General features: G+C 48.6%; 1 protein-coding gene across 1 annotated transcript; it reads left to right on the forward strand.

Annotated features, from left to right (window-relative positions):
- The first annotated feature begins 2 nt into the window (after window positions 1-2).
- Window positions 3-20,365, forward strand: KLHL36 (kelch like family member 36). Its single transcript, XM_073554866.1, has 5 exons — window positions 3-221; window positions 10,914-10,991; window positions 12,022-13,095; window positions 13,663-13,820; window positions 16,676-20,365. The coding sequence occupies exons 2-5, from the start codon at window positions 10,932-10,934 to the stop codon at window positions 17,229-17,231; spliced, it is 1,848 nt and encodes a 615-aa protein (XP_073410967.1). The 5' UTR covers window positions 3-221; window positions 10,914-10,931; the 3' UTR covers window positions 17,232-20,365.
- The last annotated feature ends 1,324 nt before the right edge of the window (window positions 20,366-21,689 follow it).

The following is a 21,689-nucleotide window of genomic DNA, read 5'->3' on the forward strand; positions in this document are numbered from 1 at the left end:
GTGGCCACGCCCCAGTCCCCGCCCACCGCGGCTGTTCTCCTTCCTGTGCGATGCATCCCTGGGACTTCCTGCAGAGCTGCTGCCCCGGCCCCCACTGCACCGCCCGGCACCGCCAGCCTGCTAGTCCGGAACATGCCTGTGCCAGCTGCCGGAGTGCAGCACGTGTCCTGGCAGAGGGGCCTGCAGGCGCTGGATGAGCAGACGGGACCCCCGAGCTGCAGGTAGGACCCCAGCAGGTGGGAGTGAACTGTGCAGGCCAGAGACGGCAGATCCCACACGGATCCCATGCAGAATACACAGGGATCACACACTGATCACACACGGGGATCACACACTGATCACACACGGGGATCACACACTGATCACACAGGAATCACATACAGATCACATACAAATCACATGGGGATCACATACAGATCACACACGGGATCACATACAGATCACACACGGGGATCACATACAGATCACACACGGGGATCACATACCGATGACACACGGGGATTACATACAGATCACACCTGGGGATCACATACTGATCACACAGGAATCACATACAGATCACATACAAATCACATGGGGATCACATACAGATCACACACGGGGATCACATACAGATCACACACGGGGATCACACACTGATCACACAGGAATCACATACAGATCACATACAAATCACATGGGGATCACATACAGATCACACACGAGGATCACATACTGATCACACACGAGGATCACATACAGATCACACACGGGGATCACATACAGATCACACATGGGGATCACACACTGATCACACAGGAATCACATACAGATCACATACAAATCACATGGGGATCACATACAGATCACACACGGGATCACATACAGATCACACACGGGGATCACATACAGATCACACACGGGGATCACATACCGATGACACACGGGGATTACATACAGATCACACCTGGGGATCACATACTGATCACACAGGAATCACATACAGATCACATACAAATCACATGGGGATCACATACAGATCACACACGGGGATCACATACAGATCACACACGGGGATCACACACTGATCACACAGGAATCACATACAGATCACATACAAATCACATGGGGATCACATACAGATCACACACGAGGATCACATACAGATCACACACGGGGATCACATACATACCGATGACACACGGGGATCACATACCGATGACACACGGGATTACATACAGATCACACCTGGGGATCACATACTGATGACACACGGGGATCACATACTGATGACACACGGGGATCACATACTGATGACACACGGGGATCACATACTGATGACACACGGGGATCACATACTGATGACACACGGGGATCACATACTGATCACACACGGGGATCACATACTGATCACACACGGGGATCACATACTGATCACACACGGGGATCACATACTGATCACACACGGGGATCACATACTGATCACACACGGGGATCACATACTGATCACACAGGAATCACATACAGATCACATACAAATCACATGGGGATCACATACAGATCACACACGGGGATCACATACAGATCACACACGGGGATCACATACATACCGATGACACACGGGGATCACATACCGATGACACACGGGGATTACATACAGATCACACCTGGGGATCACATACTGATCACACACAGGGATCACATACTGATGACACACGGGGATCACATACTGATCACACACGGGGATCACATACTAATAACATACAGATCACATACAGATCACACACAGGAATCACATACAGCTCACACACGGAGATCACACACTGATCACATACAGGGATTTCATACTGATCACACAATCACACATGGGGATCACATAAAGATCACACAGGGATCACATACAAATCACACGGGGATCACACACTGATCACACAGGAATCACATACAGATCACATACAAATCACACGGGGATCACATACAGATCACACACGGGGATCACATACTGATGACACACGGGGATCACATACTGATGACACACGGGGATCACATACTGATGACACACGGGGATCACATACTGATGACACACGGGGATCACATACTGATGACACACGGGGATCACATACTGATGACACACGGGGATCACATACTGATGACACACGGGGATCACATACTGATGACACACGGGGATCACACACTAATAAAATAAAGATCACATACAGATCACACACAGAGATCACACACTGATCACATACAGGGATTTCATACTGATCACACAATCACACATGGGGATCACATACAGATCACACAGGGATCACATACAGATCACATACAAATCACACGGGGATCACACACTGATCACACACGGGGATCACATACAGATCACACACAGGGATCACATACTGGTGACACACGGGGATCACACACTAATAACATACAGATCACACACTGATCACATACTGATCAAACACGGGGATCACATACAGATCACACACGGGGATGGATCACATACTGATGACACACGGGGATGGATCACATACTGATGACACACGGGGATGGATCACATACTGATGACACACGGGGATCACATACTGATGACACACGGGGATCACATACTGATGACACACGGGGATCACATACTGATGACACACGGGGATCACATACTGATGACACACGGGGATCACATACTGATGACACACGGGGATCACATACTGATGACACACGGGGATCACATACTGATGACACACGGGGATCACATACTGATGACACACGGGGATCACATACTGATGACACACGGGGATCACATACTGATGACACACGGGGATCACATACTGATGACACACGGGGATCACATACTGATGACACACGGGGATCACATACTGATGACACACGGGGATCACATACTGATGACACACGGGGATCACATACTGATGACACACGGGGATCACATACTGATGACACACGGGGATCACATACTGATGACACACGGGGATCACATACTGATGACACACGGGGATCACATACTGATGACACACGGGGATCACATACTGATGACACACGGGGATCACATACTGATGACACACGGGGATCACATACTGATGACACACGGGGATCACATACTGATGACACACGGGGATCACATACTGATCACACACGGGGATCACACACTAATAACATACAGATCACATAAAGATCACACACAGGGATCACATACAGATCACACACAGGAATCACATACAGCTCACACACGGGGATCACACACTGATCACATAGAGATCACACACTGATCACATACAGGGATTTCATACTGATCACACAATCACACATGGGGATCACATACAGATCACACAGGGATCACATACAGATCACATACAAATCACACGGGGATCACATACAGATCACACACTGATCACACAGGAATCACATACAGATCACATACAAATCACACGGGGATCACATACTGATGACACACGGGGATCACATACTGATGACACACGGGGATCACATACTGATGACACACGGGGATCACACACTAATAACATACAGATCACACACTGATCACATACTGATCACATACTGATCACACACGGGGATCACATACAGATCACACACGGGGATCACATACTGGTGACACACGGGGATCACATACTGATCACACACGGGGATCACACACTAATAACATACAGATCACACACTGATCACATACTGATCACATACTGATCACACACGGGGATCACATACTAATCACACACGGGGATCACACACTAATAACATACAGATCACACACTGATCACATAGAGATCACACACTGATCACATACTGATCACACACGGGGATCACATACTGATCACACACGGGGATCACACACTGATCACATACAGATCACACATGGGGATCAAATACAGATCACATACCGATCACACACTGATCAAATACACATCACACATGGGGATTACATACAGATCACACACAATCACACACGGGGATCACATACAGATCACACACGGGGATCACAAAGATCACACATGGGGATCACATACTGATCACATACAGATCACACATGGGGATCACATACAGATCACACACGGGGATCACATACAGATCACACACGGGGATCACATACAGATCACACACGGGGATCACATACAGATCACACACGGGGATCACATACAGATCACACACGGGGATTACATACAGATCACACACGGGGATTACATACAGATCACACACGGGGATCACATACTGATCACACACGGGGATCACATACTGATCACACAATCACACACGGGGATCACATACAGATCACACACGGGGATCACATACTGATCACACAATCACACATGGGGATCACACACTGATCACACACTGATCACACACTGATCACACACTGATCACACACTGATCACACACTGATTACACACTGATTACACACTGATTACACACTGATCACAGACTGATCACACACGGGGATCACATACAGATCACACACTGATCACACAGGGATCACATACAGATCACACACTGATCACACATGGGGATCACGTACTGATCACATACAGATCACACACTGATCACACAGGGATCACATACAGATCACACACAGATCACACACGGGGATCACATACAGATCAGACACTGATCACACGGGGATCACATACAGATCACACACAGATCACACACGGGGATCACACACTGATCACACGGGGATCACACACTGATCACATACAAATCACACACGGGGATCACATACAGATCACACACGGGGATCACGCACTGATCACACACTGGTCACATACAGATCACACACGGGGATCACATACAGATCACACATGGGGATCACACACTGATCACATACAGATCACAGACTGATCACACACAGGGAACACATACAGATGACATGGGGATCACATACTGATCACACACGGGGATCACATACTGATCACACACGGGGATCACATACTGATCACACAATCACACACGGGGATCACATGCTGATCACACACGGGGATCACAGACTGATCACACACAGGGAACACATACAGATCACATACTGATCACATACAGATCACACAGAGATCACATACAGATCACACACTGATCACATACAAATCACACACGGGGATCACATACAGATCACACACGGGGATCACACACTGATCACATACAGATCACACACGGGGATCACACACTGATCACACAGGGATCACATACAGATCACACACTGATCACACACGGGGATCACATACTGATTACACACTGATCACATACAGATCACAGACTGATCACACACGGGGATCACATACAGATCACATACTGATCACATACAGATCACACTGATCACACAGGGATCACATACAGATCACATACAGATCACACACGGGGATCACATACAAGATCACACGGGGATCACATACAGATCACACACTGATCACACACGGGGATCACATACTGATTACACACTGATCACAGACTGATCACACACGGGGATCACATACAGATCACATACTGATCACATACAGATCACACTGATCACACAGGGATCACATACAGATCACATACAGATCACACACGGGGATCACATACAAGATCACACGGGGATCACATACAGATCACACACGGGAATCACACACTGATCACATACAAATCACACACGGGGATCACATACAGATCACACACGGGGATCACATACAGATCACACACGGGGATCACATACAGATCACACACGGGGATCACATACTGATCACATGCAGATCACATGGGGATCACCACATACAGATCACACACAGGGATCACATACTGATCAAACTGATCACATACTGATGACACAGGAATTACATACTGATCACATACAGATCACATGGGGATCACATACTGATCACACGGGGATTGCATACTGATCACATACTGATTACACGTGGATCACGCACTGATTACACGGGGATCACACATTGATTACACGGGGATCACATACTGATCACATACAGATCACACAGGAATTACATACTGATCACATACAGATCACACACGGGGATCACAAACTGATCACACACGGGGATCATATACTGATCACACAGGAATCACACACTGATCACATACTGATTACACACAGGGATCACACACGGGTCGCATACTGATCACATGGGAATTACATACTGATCACATACTGATCACACGGAGATCACACGGGGATCACATACAGATCACATACTGATCACATACCGATCACATGGGGATCACATACAGATCACACGGGGATCACATACAGATGACATACAGATCACACGGGGATCACATACTGATCACCTACAGATCACACACGGGGATCACATACAGATCACACACTGATCACATACAGATCAGACATAGCTCATATGTGGATCCTATACCAATCAAACACACACAGATCTCATTAAAAAAACACATACAGATCACATACATACAGATCATACACAGTGCATGGCAGGGTCTTCGCAGCACATCACTGGGGTATCCGGGGGGCACGGGAGGGTCTGGGACCCCCAGAGCTGCTGCTGCCTTGTTCACACTCTGCACAAGGATGCATTATACACAACACCAGACGGCTCCTATCTATTACAAGTGTCAGTGGCGGCATCTGCTGGACAGGTGCAGGAACTGCACAAATAACCACAAAATGCAAATTAACAACAAAACAGCAGTAACACTCGGAATATAATAAACTGACAGGCATAAGAAGTGACATAATATTGTTCTGAGTGTAATATAGTAATAGGAGCTGTAATAATATAATGTGACAGTCCTGGAGGTCACATAGCAGCAAATAACACCACACCTAATGATGAGGATAACCGTAGAATAAAGCTGCGATTACACAACAGTAACATAAACACTGCATGTTACATGCCGCCTTACCGCACCATCACCGGGCTGCACAGCCACCCTCAGAGCAGCACTCTTTGTTCACACACACAGGGGGTTCCTCCGGTATCCAGGGGGCATATATTAGAGGGAACAGAGGGAGTTACTGATGCTGATTGAACCAGAGAGGAACCTGGAGAAAGTGACAATCGCTACGTCCTGAGCGTCAGAAAACCTTATAATGTCACGTGTCTGCTGCGAGACAGCGGGAGCAAACGGCCGCACACCCAGCTCTGAGGACGGAAGAAATCACATCTATTCCAAGCCCCTGTACGCAACATGGCGGCTCTGACAATCAGAACTCTGCAAGCTGAAGATCCCCAGGTTATACCGGCTGTTCATATATAATTATATACAGGAGATGCCCAGGTTATACCAGCTGTACATATATAATTATATACAGGAGATGTCCAGGTTATACCAGCTGTACATATATAATTATATACAGGAGATGTCCAGGTTATACCAGCTGTACATATATAATTATATACAGGAGATGCCCAGGTTATACCAGCTGTACATATATAATTATATACAGGAGATGTCCAGGTTATACCAGCTGTACATATATAATTATATACAGGAGATACTCAGGTTATACCAGCTGCACATATATAATTATATACAGGAGATGCCCAGGTTATACCGCCTGTACATATATAATTATATACAGGAGATGTCCAGGTTATACCAGCTGTACATATATAATTATATACAGGAGATGTCCAGGTTATACCAGCTGTACATATATAATTATATACAGGAGATGCCCAGGTTATACCGGCTGTACATATATAATTATATACAGGAGATGCCCAGGTTATACCGGCTGTACATATATAATTATATACAGGAGATGTCCAGGTTATACCAGCTGTACATATATAATTATATACAGGAGATGCCCAGGTTATACCGGCTGTACATATATAATTATATACAGGAGATGCCCAGGTTATACCAGCTGTACATATATAATTATATACAGGAGATGCCCAGGTTATACCGGCTGTACATATATAATTATATACAGGAGATGTCCAGGTTATACCAGCTGTACATATATAATTATATACAGGAGATGCCCAGGTTATACCGGCTGTACATATATAATTATATACAGGAGATGCCCAGGTTATACCAGCTGTACATATATAATTATATACAGGAGATGCCCAGGTTATACCGGCTGTACATATATAATTATATACAGGAGATGTCCAGGTTATACCAGCTGTACATATATAATTATATACAGGAGATGCCCAGGTTATACCGCCTGTACATATATAATTATATACAGGAGATGCCCAGGTTATACCAGCTGTACATATATAATTATATACAGGAGATGCCCAGGTTATACCGGCTGTACATATATAATTATATACAGGAGATGTCCAGGTTATACCAGCTGTACATATATAATTATATACAGGAGATGCCCAGGTTATACCGGCTGTACATATATAATTATATATAGGAGATGTCCAGGTTATACCAGCTGTACATATATAATTATATACAGGAGATGCCCAGGTGATACCGGCTGTACATATATAATTATATACAGGAGATGTCCAGGTTATACCAGCTGTACATATATAATTATATACAGGAGATGCCCAGGTTATACCGGCTGTACATATATAATTATATACAGGAGATGCCCAGGTTATACCAGCTGCACATATATAATTATATACAGGAGATGCCCAGGTTATACCAGCTGTACATATATAATTATATACAGGAGATGCACAGGTTATACCGGCTGTACATATATAGTTATATACAGGAGATGCCCAGGTTATACCGGCTGTACATATATAATTATATACAGGAGATGCCCAGGTTATACCGGCTGTACATATATAATTATATACAGGAGATGCCCAGGTTATACTGGCTGTACATATATAGTTATATACAGGAGATGCCCAGGTTATACCGGCTGTACATATATAGTTATATACAGGAGATGCCCAGGTTATACCGGCTGTACATATATAATTATATACAGGAGATGCCCAGGTTATACCGGCTGTACATATATAATTATATACAGGAGATGCCCAGGTTATACTGGCTGTACATATATAGTTATATACAGGAGATGCCCAGGTTATACCGGCTGTACATATATAGTTATATACAGGAGATGCCCAGGTTATACCGGCTGTACATATATAATTATATACAGGAGATGCCCAGGTTATACCGGCTGTACATATATAATTATATACAGGAGATGCCCAGGTTATACCGGCTGTACATATATAGTTATATACAGGAGATGCCCAGGTTATACCGGCTGTACATATATAGTTATATACAGGAGATGCCCAGGTTATACCGGCTGTACATATATAATTATATACAGGAGATGCCCAGGTTATACCGGCTGTACATATATAGTTATATACAGGACATACTCTGGGTTACAGCATCATGTCACCTATCCCCTTATACCTGAGCTGTGATGTTATGCTGCCACCTACTGTGCGGTGTAATGTACTGTAGACATTAGTGAGATCCCAGTAAGGAAGGGTATGTGCACACGATCAGGAATGGCTCAGTATTTGATCAGAATTTGACGCAGGTGAAATCTGCACCAAACCTGCATCTGAGGTCACTGGAAGGTCACCTGCGTTTTTGATGCGTTTTTTGTCACTTGAAATAAAGCTAATTGAAAGTTGGCTTCTGGGAAGGAAATAAAGTGATTTCCTGTTTGCAGATATATTGGGGTATGTTCCCACGGTCAGTAAACGCTGTGGGCTGGACGCTCCTTACATCCGCAGTGTCCAGCTGTTACAGTGTAGTGGAGGGGATTTCAAGGAATCCCATTCCCTCTATGTGTGCAGCGATGCCCGCGGCTCACCCGCAGAGACGGACAAGCGGCGCATGTCTCCAGACCGCAACATGTCAGTTTATGTATATGAGACGCTCCGTCTCCGCTGCGGAAATTACCCATACACTATCATTAGATGCGATAAAACCACATTTTCTTCCTAGTCACATGTGTATTAAGTGCGGGAACGCAGCTCACTACATGGTGTACTAATTTACATAATGGTGACACAGCCGGACGTACATGACACAAAGTGGAGGAAAGCACAGAGACAAATAAAAATTTTAAAAAAATGGCGTGGGGTCCCGGTCCCCCTATATTTGTTAACCAGCCAGAATAAAGCAGACAGCTGGGACTGGTATTTCAGGCTGGTAAGGATCCAATATCCATCAACCTTTCCAGCCTGATAATACCAGGCCGCAGCAGTCTGCTTACCTTGGATGGTTAGCAAAAATAGTGAGATTCCCTAGCGTGGGGTCTCCCTATGTTTGCTAACCAGCCACAGTAAAGCAGACTACTGGGACTGGTATTTCAGGCTGGTAAGGATCCAATATCCATGAGACCCATGGATTTTGGTCCTCACCAGCCTAGAAATAGCAGCCTGCAGCCGCCCCACAATTGGAGCATCCAAAGATGCACCAATTGTGGCACTCTACCTGGCTCTTCCCACTTCCCCCGGTAGCGATGGCAAGTGGGGTAATATTTGTGGAGTTGATGTCACCTTTGTATTGTCCGGTGACATCAAGCCCACGGCTTAGTAATGGAGAGACGACTATAAGACACCCATTCATTACTAATCAAATAGTTACATGGTAAATAAAGACACGTATTGACGGTGCGACGACCGCAACAAAATCCAACACTTTGCGTTAAGCGCAGGTCGCCGCACCGTCAAAACTACGCATGCGGAGGTATCCGCATACATCAGCATGGCCTGGGTACCCAATGCTAAAGATCGGGTACGCAGGCCGCATGCCGAGGTAGGTGGAGCTGAACGGAGGAGGTGTGGCAGGGGCAAAGCTTCACGGAGGAAGTCCACATCCCTCTGCAGCTCCTCCATACACTAGTGTGAAACTAGCTTTAAAGAACTATTTTATTTCAACCCCAAATTCATGCTGGAGTTAGGTGGAATGAAATGTGCCTCTAAATGTGGACAACTCCTTTAATGATTTTCTTTTTCTCCCTAAAGGTAAGCTTCTAAATAGAAATGGAGGGCACAAAGCAGACCAGAGTTTCTCGACCGCACAAGATCAGCGAGTCTTCCAAGGTACGGCTGCTGATACAGCTGCTCCCCCCGAATCGTCCGTAGAAGCCCCCCATTATCACACAGTATCGTGAGTGTCCGCACATCTCTGCCTGATGTGCAGAGCCCTCCGCTCTTCCTCGAGGCGTCTCTGTCCCTCTCCAGGCGTCTCTGCCCCCCCTTCCTCCAGGCGTCTCTGTCCCTCTACAGGCGTCTCTGCCCCCCCTTCCTCCAGGCGTCTCTGTCCCTCTCCAGGCGTCTCTGCCCCCCCTTCCTCCAGGCGTCTCTGCCCCCCCTTCCTCCAGGCGTCTCTGTCCCTCTACAGGCGTCTCTGCCCCCCCTTCCTCCAGGCGTCTCTGCCCCCCCTTCCTCCAGGCGTCTCTGTCCCTCTACAGGCGTCTCTGCCCCCCCCCATCCTCCAGGCGTCTCTGTCCCTCTACAGGCGACTCTGCACCCCCATCCTCCAGGCGTCTCTGTCCCTCTACAGGCGTCTCTGCCCCCCCTTCCTCCAGGCGTCTCTGCCCCCCCCCATCCTCCAGGCGTCTCTGTCCCTCTCCTGTCGTCTCTGCCCCCCCCCATCCTCCAGATGTTTGTCCCTCCTTCCCACCCTTCTTCCAGGCGCCCCCCCCCCCATATATTTCGGCTCCCCGCCCCCCTCTGTTTACAGACACCTCTGACAGCGAGTCATCTGCTGGCGGAGCTGAAGTATTGGGCATGTTAACATTCCACATGCTCAGTCCTTTGTTTTTCCCTTATACACATTATCTGGTCGCCCCCTCCTGGTGGGATCCGTGGGGTCATGGTGTGTGACATGTGTATAGCCGCCCTCTAGGGGTCTCAGACATTTATGGCGTTTGCACAGGATATACCATAAATGATTGACAGGCGGGGGACTCCTCTCTGGGACATGTACTCCTCTCATGAGGAGGGGTCCTGCATGTCAGTCTGCCATTAATGTCTGAGATGGTGGGAGTCCCGGCAGTCCGCAGTGATGGCGTAGCAATGACTCTGGTGGAAAGCTCCTCCAGTCAGTAACACGTCCTCTCCTTCACAGCTGTACCGGTGGAGCGACCTTTCTTGCCTGGTCCTGCAGAGACTCAGTGAGCAGAGGCAGAAGGGGCATTTCTGCGATGTGGTCCTGGTGGCCGACGATCAGCGAGTGCCGGCTCACAGGAACTACCTGTCCGCCTGCAGCGACTACTTCAACTCCATGTTCACCATCGGAATGAAAGAGGCGCACCAGAAGGAGGTGGAGCTGGTCGGTGCATCCTTCATCGGCCTGAAAGCCGCGGTGGACTTCCTGTACAGCGGTGACCTGACGCTGGACGGAGGGAACATTGACTACGTCCTGGAAACCGCCCACCTTCTGCAGATCTGGAAAGTGGTGGACTTCTGCTGCGAGTACCTGGAGAACGAGGTGAATGAGGAGAACTATCTGTACCTGCAGGAGCTGGCCTCCATCTACAGCCTGGAGCGGCTGGGCGCTTACATTGACTCGTTCGTTTTGCGCAGTTACAGCTCCCTGTGCTTCACCAGCGCCTTCCTGCAGGACATCCCTCTGCAGAAGCTGTGCCTGTATCTGATGAGCAGCCATGTGCAGCACGGCAGTGAGCATGACCTCCTGCAGTCCGCGCTCCAGTGGGCGACTCACTGTCCGCAGCGCGAGGCTCAGGCCTATCAGCTGCTGCAGAACATCCGCTTCCAGCTGATCTCAAAGAGCGAACTCCTGCACCGGGTGAAGCCCGCCGTATGTTCTCTGCTCCCGAAAGAGTCCAACTGTGAGAGCCTGGTGGAGGAAGCCATCTACTACCACAGCAACGTGGCGGCACAGCCCCTGCTGCAGAACATTCGGAGCACTCTCCGTAGGGGGTCGGAGCGCCTGCTCTTCGTGGGTGGAGAGGTTTCTGAACACTGTCTGGAGCTCAGCGACGACGTCTACAGTTTGGACATTGAGAAGGAGCAGTGGATGTCAGAGACGCAGCTCCCCGCGAGGAGGAGTCACCACTGTGTCACCGCTCTGGGCAACTTTATCTATGTGGCCGGAGGAAGCTTCTCCCGGGACAATGGCGGGGATGCTGCATCCAACCTGCTCTACAGGTACGATCCCCGCTGGAGTCTGTGGATTCAGGTGAGACACATCACGTGGATATAGCTGTGCCTCTGTCTGCCGCCGGTCGTAGTGGAATAAAAATGGTGCATTTGTTACAGGGGATTTTTAGAAGGAAAGGATCACATGGTGGTAATAGAATATCAGCATCAGAGTACCAAAGGGGCTGCGCTACAGGGGTATGGGCGGAAATGTCACCGCTCGATGCTCGGCGGTCCCGGGGAGCATCTCCTGCGAGGGCCGCTTGGACGATGATATTTTAGTCTCCCACCATGGATGTCTGAACGTGATTAAGTCTTTAGGGAGATGGAAGCCTGATAGATACACATTACTTGCACTGATACATTGTATCTATATGGAATGGTTAGAGGATTGGCTAGACTGGATATAACTTGTACAAACCCTCAGCTGTGAAAAGCGTGGGGTCTGTAGAGTTTTTCAGCCTCTGGGTATAACTAAAAATGTCTTCACCTACTGACAGCATGTAAAGACGTATCAGAAAGCTGTAGACCGTCTCATTCCAGTGTTTAAGACTGCAGCGGCCCTACATGTACCGCCTCCCCTGAATGTCACGTTTGCCGTTCACAGGTGGCCTCCATGAATCAGCATCGCGTGGATTTTTATTTAGGGGCTGTGACTGATAAACTTGTCGCAGTCGGTGGAAGGAATGAAAATGGTGCCCTGTCCTCAGTGGAAGTCTACTGCCCTCAGCTCGATCTTTGGAGCTACATGTCTGAGCTGCCGAGGTGAATCCGATGATGACTTTATTTCTGACATGCCGGCGAGTGACCCCTCACCACTGACGTGTAGATCTGCCCTCCTCCTCCTACCTGCCGTCATTCTCCTGATCAGTCGGCCGGCACGATGTCGTTTGTGTGTGTGCGCGCGTCCCGCCACAATGATGATACAAATCAGAAGAGGCCCCAGAGAAGCCGACAAGTAGGAGGAGGTCTGCGGCCTGTCTGTTCATCGATACAAAAGCCATCTACAGGTGTTATCTCCCTCATCGGCCCGATCCCCGGAATAACTGTATCACACAAAATCTGCTGCTTGAGGAAACAAAAAATCACAAACGGAAAAGCAAAACCCAAAAGTTGTGGAATTGTTGTGTTGTGACTTTCTTGACTGATTGTCCGAGAGCAATCTCATCCATTATAATGACCGGCGGCTTCATTTCTTTGCAGATGTTAATCTCTCCGCTTGCTGTTAACATTCAAAGCCTAAAAATCTTCTCGATCCAAGGGTTTGTTCACACTGCATCTTATTGAAGACATTTTGGAGCAGAAACTGAGCAAAAACTGTCCAAACCCTCCTTAAAAACTCTTAAAAAACCTTGCGTTTTGATCCGTTTCTGCCCCAAGAAAAATCGGCAAAAAGACCCAGTGTGCACATACCCACCAGTCGTGGCCAAAAGTTTTGAGACGGACATAAATTTTGGGTTTTACACATTGTTGCTTCTGTTTTCATAGTGGAAATTTTCATTAATGCTAGATCTAGAACAGTGATCAGAAGAATTGAAAATTAATCCCTTGCTATAAAAACTAATCATCACAAAAACCCCATTTCCTCTGACTTTTTCACTGCTGCCATAAAACGACCTCTTGCATAAATCCATTGATTTTCTCGTTGGCTCAGAAAGTGTTAACGAGGACAAGGCAGCTGATGTCGCTCTGTCATGGTGATGGAGTTATAAGAGCAGAATGGGGGCTGCAAAACCTGTGCAGTCATCATTGCTTTGCATCAAAAAGGCTTTACAGGCAAGGACATGGCTGCTTGTAAGATTGCCCTTGATTCAACCATTTATCAGATCCTCAAGAACATCAAAAGAAAATGGTTCTGAAAATAGTCAAGCAAGTACTAAGTCCGGCTCCTAAAGGTGCTTCAGCCACGGGATCGATTATGACCTATTGCTAAGCTTGCTCAGGAACGGCAGCAGGCAGGTGTCAGTGCATCTGCACACAGTGAGGTCATGGCTTATGGAGGCAGACGGATGTCAAGAAGGGCAGCAAAAAAGCCAACTATCACCAAGAAAACATCAAGGACCAGCTGACATTGTGCAGCGACTGGTCTGCAGAGGATGGGGAAAGTTATTTTCTCTGATGAAGACCCTTCACACTGTTTTCGTCTCCGGACGTTGATTCTTCCAGGTGACGCAGCCATGAGTCCTGCGTCTGCCTGCAGTAAGGGTCCATTTACAAGGACCATTAAACTATTGACGCTTTACAGAAACTTCATCTATTTGTAAATAATAGTGTAAAAATTTATGGGATGTTTTACAATTGTCAGTCAGTAACCATAGAAACATCAGACTAAAAGGGCAAAAGCACTGAAGCTGCAAAATGTATAACCCAAAGTTTGTGTCACTCTCAAAATATTCTGCCACAGTCGTCACACCTCTCACAGCTGAGGGTTTGGTACAGTTTTTGTGTCTAGATAATCAACCATTGGTTAAATACCTCAGCGGAGCAGATCTCCCCACGTCTGATTCCTTCACATTTATCTCTGGGTTCAAGAATAGTCACTGACATTGTGGAGACACTGTCTGCCACTGGGGGGTCTTTACCAGAAACTGCACTGCCAGCCAAGGGGGGGGGGGACAGTCGTGACGGAGGAGGACAGTCGTGACGGAGGAGGACAGTCGTGACGGAGGAGGACAGTCGTGACTGAGGAGGACAGTCGTGACGGAGGAGGACAGTCGTGACGGAGGAGAACAGTCGTGACGGAGGAGAACAGTCGTGACGGAGGAGGACAGTCGTGACGGAGGATGACAGTCGGGACGGAGGAGGACAGTCGTGATGGAGGACAGTCGTGACGGAGGAGGACAGTCGGGACGGAGGAGGACAGTCGGGACGGAGGAGGACAGTCGTGATGGAGGATGACAGTCGGGACGGAGGAGGACAGTGAGGAGGGAGGAGGGCAGTGAGGAGGGAGGAGGGCAGTGAGGAGGGAGGAGGACAGTCGGGACAGAGGAAGTGGACTGTCTGGATGGAAGGGAGGGAGGGCAAGGCCGGAGGAGGTGGACAGTCGGGACAAAAGAATTGGTGTTTACCATGATGTGTAAGGGGATCTATGGTTCGGGCTCCTGATATGCAGGTAATATCTAAGGCTGGTTTCACATTTGCATCTGTGTGCGCAGCGTTTCATCCTCATAGATCCGCATGCATCATGTGTACCTATCTTTAACGTGGTGCATGCAGGGGCATGCGTTTGCATCAGTTCGCATGTGTCGTTTTTCGGTGTGCGGCGGGGTCCGGCGAGCGCATCATGTTGCATATTTGCAAGCTGCAAAAATCTGTCAAATATGCGCAGTCATGCGCATGAGTGCGTCAAAAAACGCATTACTGTCTATGGGAACGCATGCGTACGCAAGGAAATGCGTATACATGTGTTTGATACGCATGTGTTCTTCAAAATGTAAATAGAAATTCCATCAGACGCCCATTTTTGTCTGGTGTCATACTGAACGCATGCAAACGCAGCGGTTTTTTTTGCTGTCATGCGGATAAAAAACTCCGCGTTTTCAGATGCGGATGATACGCTGCGGACTCAAACGCTAATATAAACCTAGCCTCAATGTAATGACGCTGCTTCTCTATTTCAGATTCACATACGGACATGCTGGGTCCGTACACAAGGACTATGTCTACATCTCTGGAGGCCACGATTACCAGATTGGCCCCTACAGGAAGAACCTGTTGTGCTACGACCCACGAGCTGACGCTTGGGAGGAGAGGAGACCCATGACCATCGCCCGCGGCTGGCACAGTATGTGCACACTCGATGACAGTATATATGCTATAGGGGGCAGCGATGACAACCTGGAGTCCATGGAGCGTTTTGATATCCTCGCGGTGGAGTGCTACAGCCCCCAGTGCGATCAGTGGACGCGGGTCGCTCCACTACTTCAGCCAAACAGTGAGTCCGGGGCAGCTGTTCTAGACAATAAGATTTTTATCCTGGGCGGCTACAGCTGGGAGAACACGGCTTTCTCTAGGACTGTACAAATCTATGATAAAGAAAGGAAGAAGTGGGTGAAAGGAACGGACCTGCCGAAGACAGTGGCTGGGGTGTCTGCCTGTGTGTGTGTGCTGAAAAACCGGAGCTACGACAAAGCCAAGAAAACAAAAACAAAGAGACCGGCAGACAGGGGTCGATGATCGTCTGCCCAAACATGACACCGAGTCCTGCACCCAGCTGGGTCCTGACGCCGGCTCCTCCATCATTGCTGCTTTCCAAGCCACAGCTAAAGTAGCCGGTTGGGGACACATCCTGTGCCGACACATAGGGCTCGCCGGGTAATAGAGAATAACCCCTAAGGCTGGAATAACGTGCGGATTTATGGCCAAACACAGGTGTGGATCTGAACCGAAGGAACGACGTGTAGGGCGAAGACGAACAAATGTCCTATTCACTCCTGTGATTGTCTGAGGGTGGACGCCACCCAAAGCAGACGGTATCGGCCTTTACTGGTGGGATTTGTCATATCCGGGGTCATAGTGAAGGTTTCCAGCAACGTTATTGCACATGAAGAATAGAGAACATAAAAATGGCCCTGAAACGTCTGTGTGAACTGTGCAGACTCATCCCTTGTACTACAGCTGGCTCCATCCCGGCTGCCACCAGGGTTTGCACTTTTCTCGTCTTATGGTTCAGTCTACACGTAATGTCCTGTAACCATGTACATCTTTTGCTTTAAAGGGAGTTCCATCATAATGCACTGCTCTCTGGAAACCGAAATCCAGAATTGTGAGCGCAGCTCTCGCTGTGACTGGAGTATGGATTGTTGGTCATCTTTATGATCGGGAAGATGAAGGATTTATAGTCTTTGTTATTTTCGCTGTTACATTCTGTCGTAAGTTGCGCATGCTATTGAGACCATACATGGGTGTCGCGACTCGAGCTGTTACGCTAGGCTTAGACCACTGCCTCGATCACATTTAGGGGCAGACCATTAGCTGTGACATTCAGTAAGAATTTGCAATGAATGCCACTTGAAGGGGTTGTTGCAAAAATTGCAAAGTGCATGTAAAACCTTAAGAGGGTTACAATATTGTTGACTGTGAAATGAGGTAACTGAGAATCCGTCAGTGACCTCATTCTGACAGGAGAGTTTGTAATTCTGATCTGTCTGTTCACTGCCCCTCGCCGCTGACTTATGAGCACGGACCACATCAAAAGAGATCTGAGCTTTGATGTGATCATAAATCTGCCCTGAAAAACAGATAAAAGAGGGACAAACTTGGCAGTTCTGAATCTAGCGACAGCCCATGCAACATGGAGGTGATGGAAAGCAAATGTTTTAATGAAATTTAATTGCAACATTTATTTTTATACATTCGAGTACAAAAAGGAAGAAAAATTGTCCTCTGAAGTCCATATCCCTCAACAAGGCACTTTTTAAACTTTATTTTTTTTTTAACATCCAAAAATGCCCCCTCTTCACAGGAGAAGGTGAATCTGGGCGGCAGTGGCCTGGACAATGGAGCCTGGGTGGACAGTGCAGCCTGAGCGGTGATGACCTGGGCGGACAGTGCAGCCTGAGCGGTGATGACCCGGGCGGACAGTTCAGCCTGAGCGGTGATGGCCCGGGCGGACAGTTCAGCCTGAGCGGTGATGGCCCGGGCGGACAGTTCAGCCTGAGCGGTGATGGCCCGGGCGGACAGTTCAGCCTGAGCGGTGATGGCCCGGGCGGACAGTTCAGCCTGAGCGGTGATGGCCCGGGCGGACAGTTCAGCCTGAGCGGTGATGGCCCGGGCGGACAGTTCAGCCTGAGCGGTGATGGCCCGGGCGGACAGTGCAGCCTCGGCGGTGGTGGCCTGGGCGGACAGTGCAGCCTGGGCGGTGGTGATTGCAGCGTGTGCGGACATTGCAGCCTGGGCGAACAGTGCAGCCTGGGCAGTGGTGATTGAAGCGTGGGTGGACATTGTGGCCTTGGGCGGTGGTGGCATGAGCGGACAGTGCAGCGTGGGTGGACATTGCAGCCTTGGACGGTGGTGGCCTTGGCGGACAGTGCAGCGTGGGTGGTGGTGGCCTGGGCGGACAGTGCAGCCTGGGTGGTGGTGATTGCAGCCTGGGCGGTGGTGATTGAAGCGTGTGCAGACATTGCAGCCTGGGCGGACAGTGCAGCCTGGGCGGTGGTGATTGAAGCGTGGGTGGACATTGCAGCCTTGGACGGTGGTGGCCTGGGCGGACAGTGCAGTGTGGGTGGACATTGCAGCTGCGGACAGTGCAGCGTGGGCGGTGGTGGCCTGGGCGGACAGTGCAGCCTGGGTGGTGGTGGTCTGGGCGGACAGTGCAGCCTGGGCGGTGGTGATTGCAGCGTGTGCGGACATTGCAGCCTGGGCGAACAGTGCAGCCTGGGCAGTGGTGATTGAAGCGTGGGTGGACATTGTGGCCTTGGGCGGTGGTGGCATGGGCGGACAGTGCAGCGTGGGTGAACATTGCAGCCTTGGACGGTGGTGGCCTGGGTGGACAGTGAAGCATGGGTGGACATTGCTGCCTTGGGCGGTGGTGGCTTGGGTGGACAGTGCAGCGTGGGATATCTTTTTTTGCACGCGGTAAAGTGGTGGATCAGCTGCCCTCATCATTTCAGCAGACAGTGAAAAATCCAAAGTGGCCCCTTTACAATTGGCAGTTCCCCTTGTACCAGTGATCGCTGTGGGTCCTAGCTATCAGCCCCTCTGGGTTCCAGGTGGGACGTGATAGCTTAGGGTACCGTTACACCTAGCGACTCACCAGCGATATGACGTGGTCAGGATCGCTGGTACATCGCTAGGTGGTCGCTAGTGAGCTGCCACACAGGCAGATCTCACCAGCGACATCGCTGGGGACAGGGATCGCTACTTACCTGTCAGACGAGGCTATCCTGCGTCCTCCCGCCCGGCTCCACGCGTCGCTCGTCGGCGCCACAGGAAGCACCGCAGGAAGTGGCCGACGAGGAATGAGCCAGGAGCTTCTCGCACGATCAGCGATAACCAGCGTGGGAGCCGGTCGGAGGTAAGTATCACATGCAGCGATATCGCTAGCAATATCGCTGTAATGTCACAAAATCGGTGACTTTACAGCGATATTGCTAGCGATATCGCAGTGTGTAACGGGGGCTTTAGTGTGGCCTCCTGCACGGGGGAATTAGGGTCGTACAGGTACAATCCCCCTGTTATCGCCCCGGCTGCACTTCTTCCTGGCGGTGTCCTCATTTTATTGATCTTCCACACTGGTTTTATATCCTGATGTTGTTTGTTCACTTTTAGATATTTTATGGCAGAGTCATAAAAACACTGAAACCTCAAAATGTGCCGTTGTCTATTTGTGCAAAAGAGATGTGAGGGTGGAGGTTGTAATTGGGATGAAATTGCTTGAATAGCAACTGCTCTGCATAATCCTAAGTACAGAAGGGCTCTACAAGCTGCAGTGTCTGATGGTGAAACCTGGAAATAACTCAGGATCAGTAATGTAATGTATGTACACAGTGACTGCACCAGCAGAATAGTGAGTGCAGCTCTGGAGTATAATACAGGATGTAACTCAGGATCAGTAATGTAATGTATGTACACAGTGACTGCACCAGCAGAATAGTGAGTGCAGCTCTGGGGTATAATACAGGATGTAACTCAGGATCAGTAATGTAATGTATGTACACAGTGACTGCACCAGCAGAATAGTGAGTGCAGCTCTGGGGTATAATACAGGATGTAACTCAGGATCAGTAATGTATGTACACAGTGACTGCACCAGCAGAATAGTGAGTGCAGCTCTGGAGTATAATACAGGATGTAACTCAGGATCAGTAATGTAATGTATGTACACAGTGACTGCACCAGCAGAATAGTGAGTGCAGCTCTGGGGTATAATACAGGAGGTAACTCAGGATCCGTAATGTAATGTATGTACACAGTGACTGCACCAGCAGAATAGTGAGTGCAGCTCTGGGGTATAATACAGGAGGTAACTCAGGATCCGTAATGTAATGTATGTACACAGTGACTGCACCAGCAGAATAGTGAGTGCAGCTCTGGAGTATAATGCAGGATGTAACTCAGGATCAGTAATGTAATATATGTACACAGTGATTGCACCATCAGAATAGTGAGTGCAGCTCTGGGGTATAATACAGGATGTAACTCAGGATCCGTAATGTATGTACACAGTGACTGCACCAGCAGAATAGTGAGTGCAGCTCTGGGGTATAATACAGGAGGTAACTCAGGATCCGTAATGTAATGTATGTACACAGTGACTGCACCAGCAGAATAGTGAGTGCAGCTCTGGAGTATAATGCAGGATGTAACTCAGGATCAGTAATGTAATGTATGTACACAGTGATTGCACCAGCAGAATAGTGAGTGCAGCTCTGGAGTATAATACAGGATGTAACTCAGGATCCGTAATGTAATGTATGTACACAGTGACTGCACCAGCAGAATAGTGAGTGCAGCTCTGGGGTATAATACAGGAGGTAACTCAGGATCCGTAATGTAATGTATGTACACAGTGACTGCACCAGCAGAATAGTGAGTGCAGCTCTGGAGTATAATACAGGATGTAACTCAGGATCAGTAATGTATGTACACAGTGACTGCACCAGCAGAATAGTGAGTGCAGCTCTGGGGTATAAT

The sequence above is a fragment of the Dendrobates tinctorius genome, unplaced genomic scaffold (genome assembly GCF_039654945.1).
Source record: "Dendrobates tinctorius isolate UK_male_01 unplaced genomic scaffold, ASM3965494v1 ptg000214l, whole genome shotgun sequence".
NCBI lineage: Eukaryota > Metazoa > Chordata > Amphibia > Anura > Dendrobatidae > Dendrobates > Dendrobates tinctorius.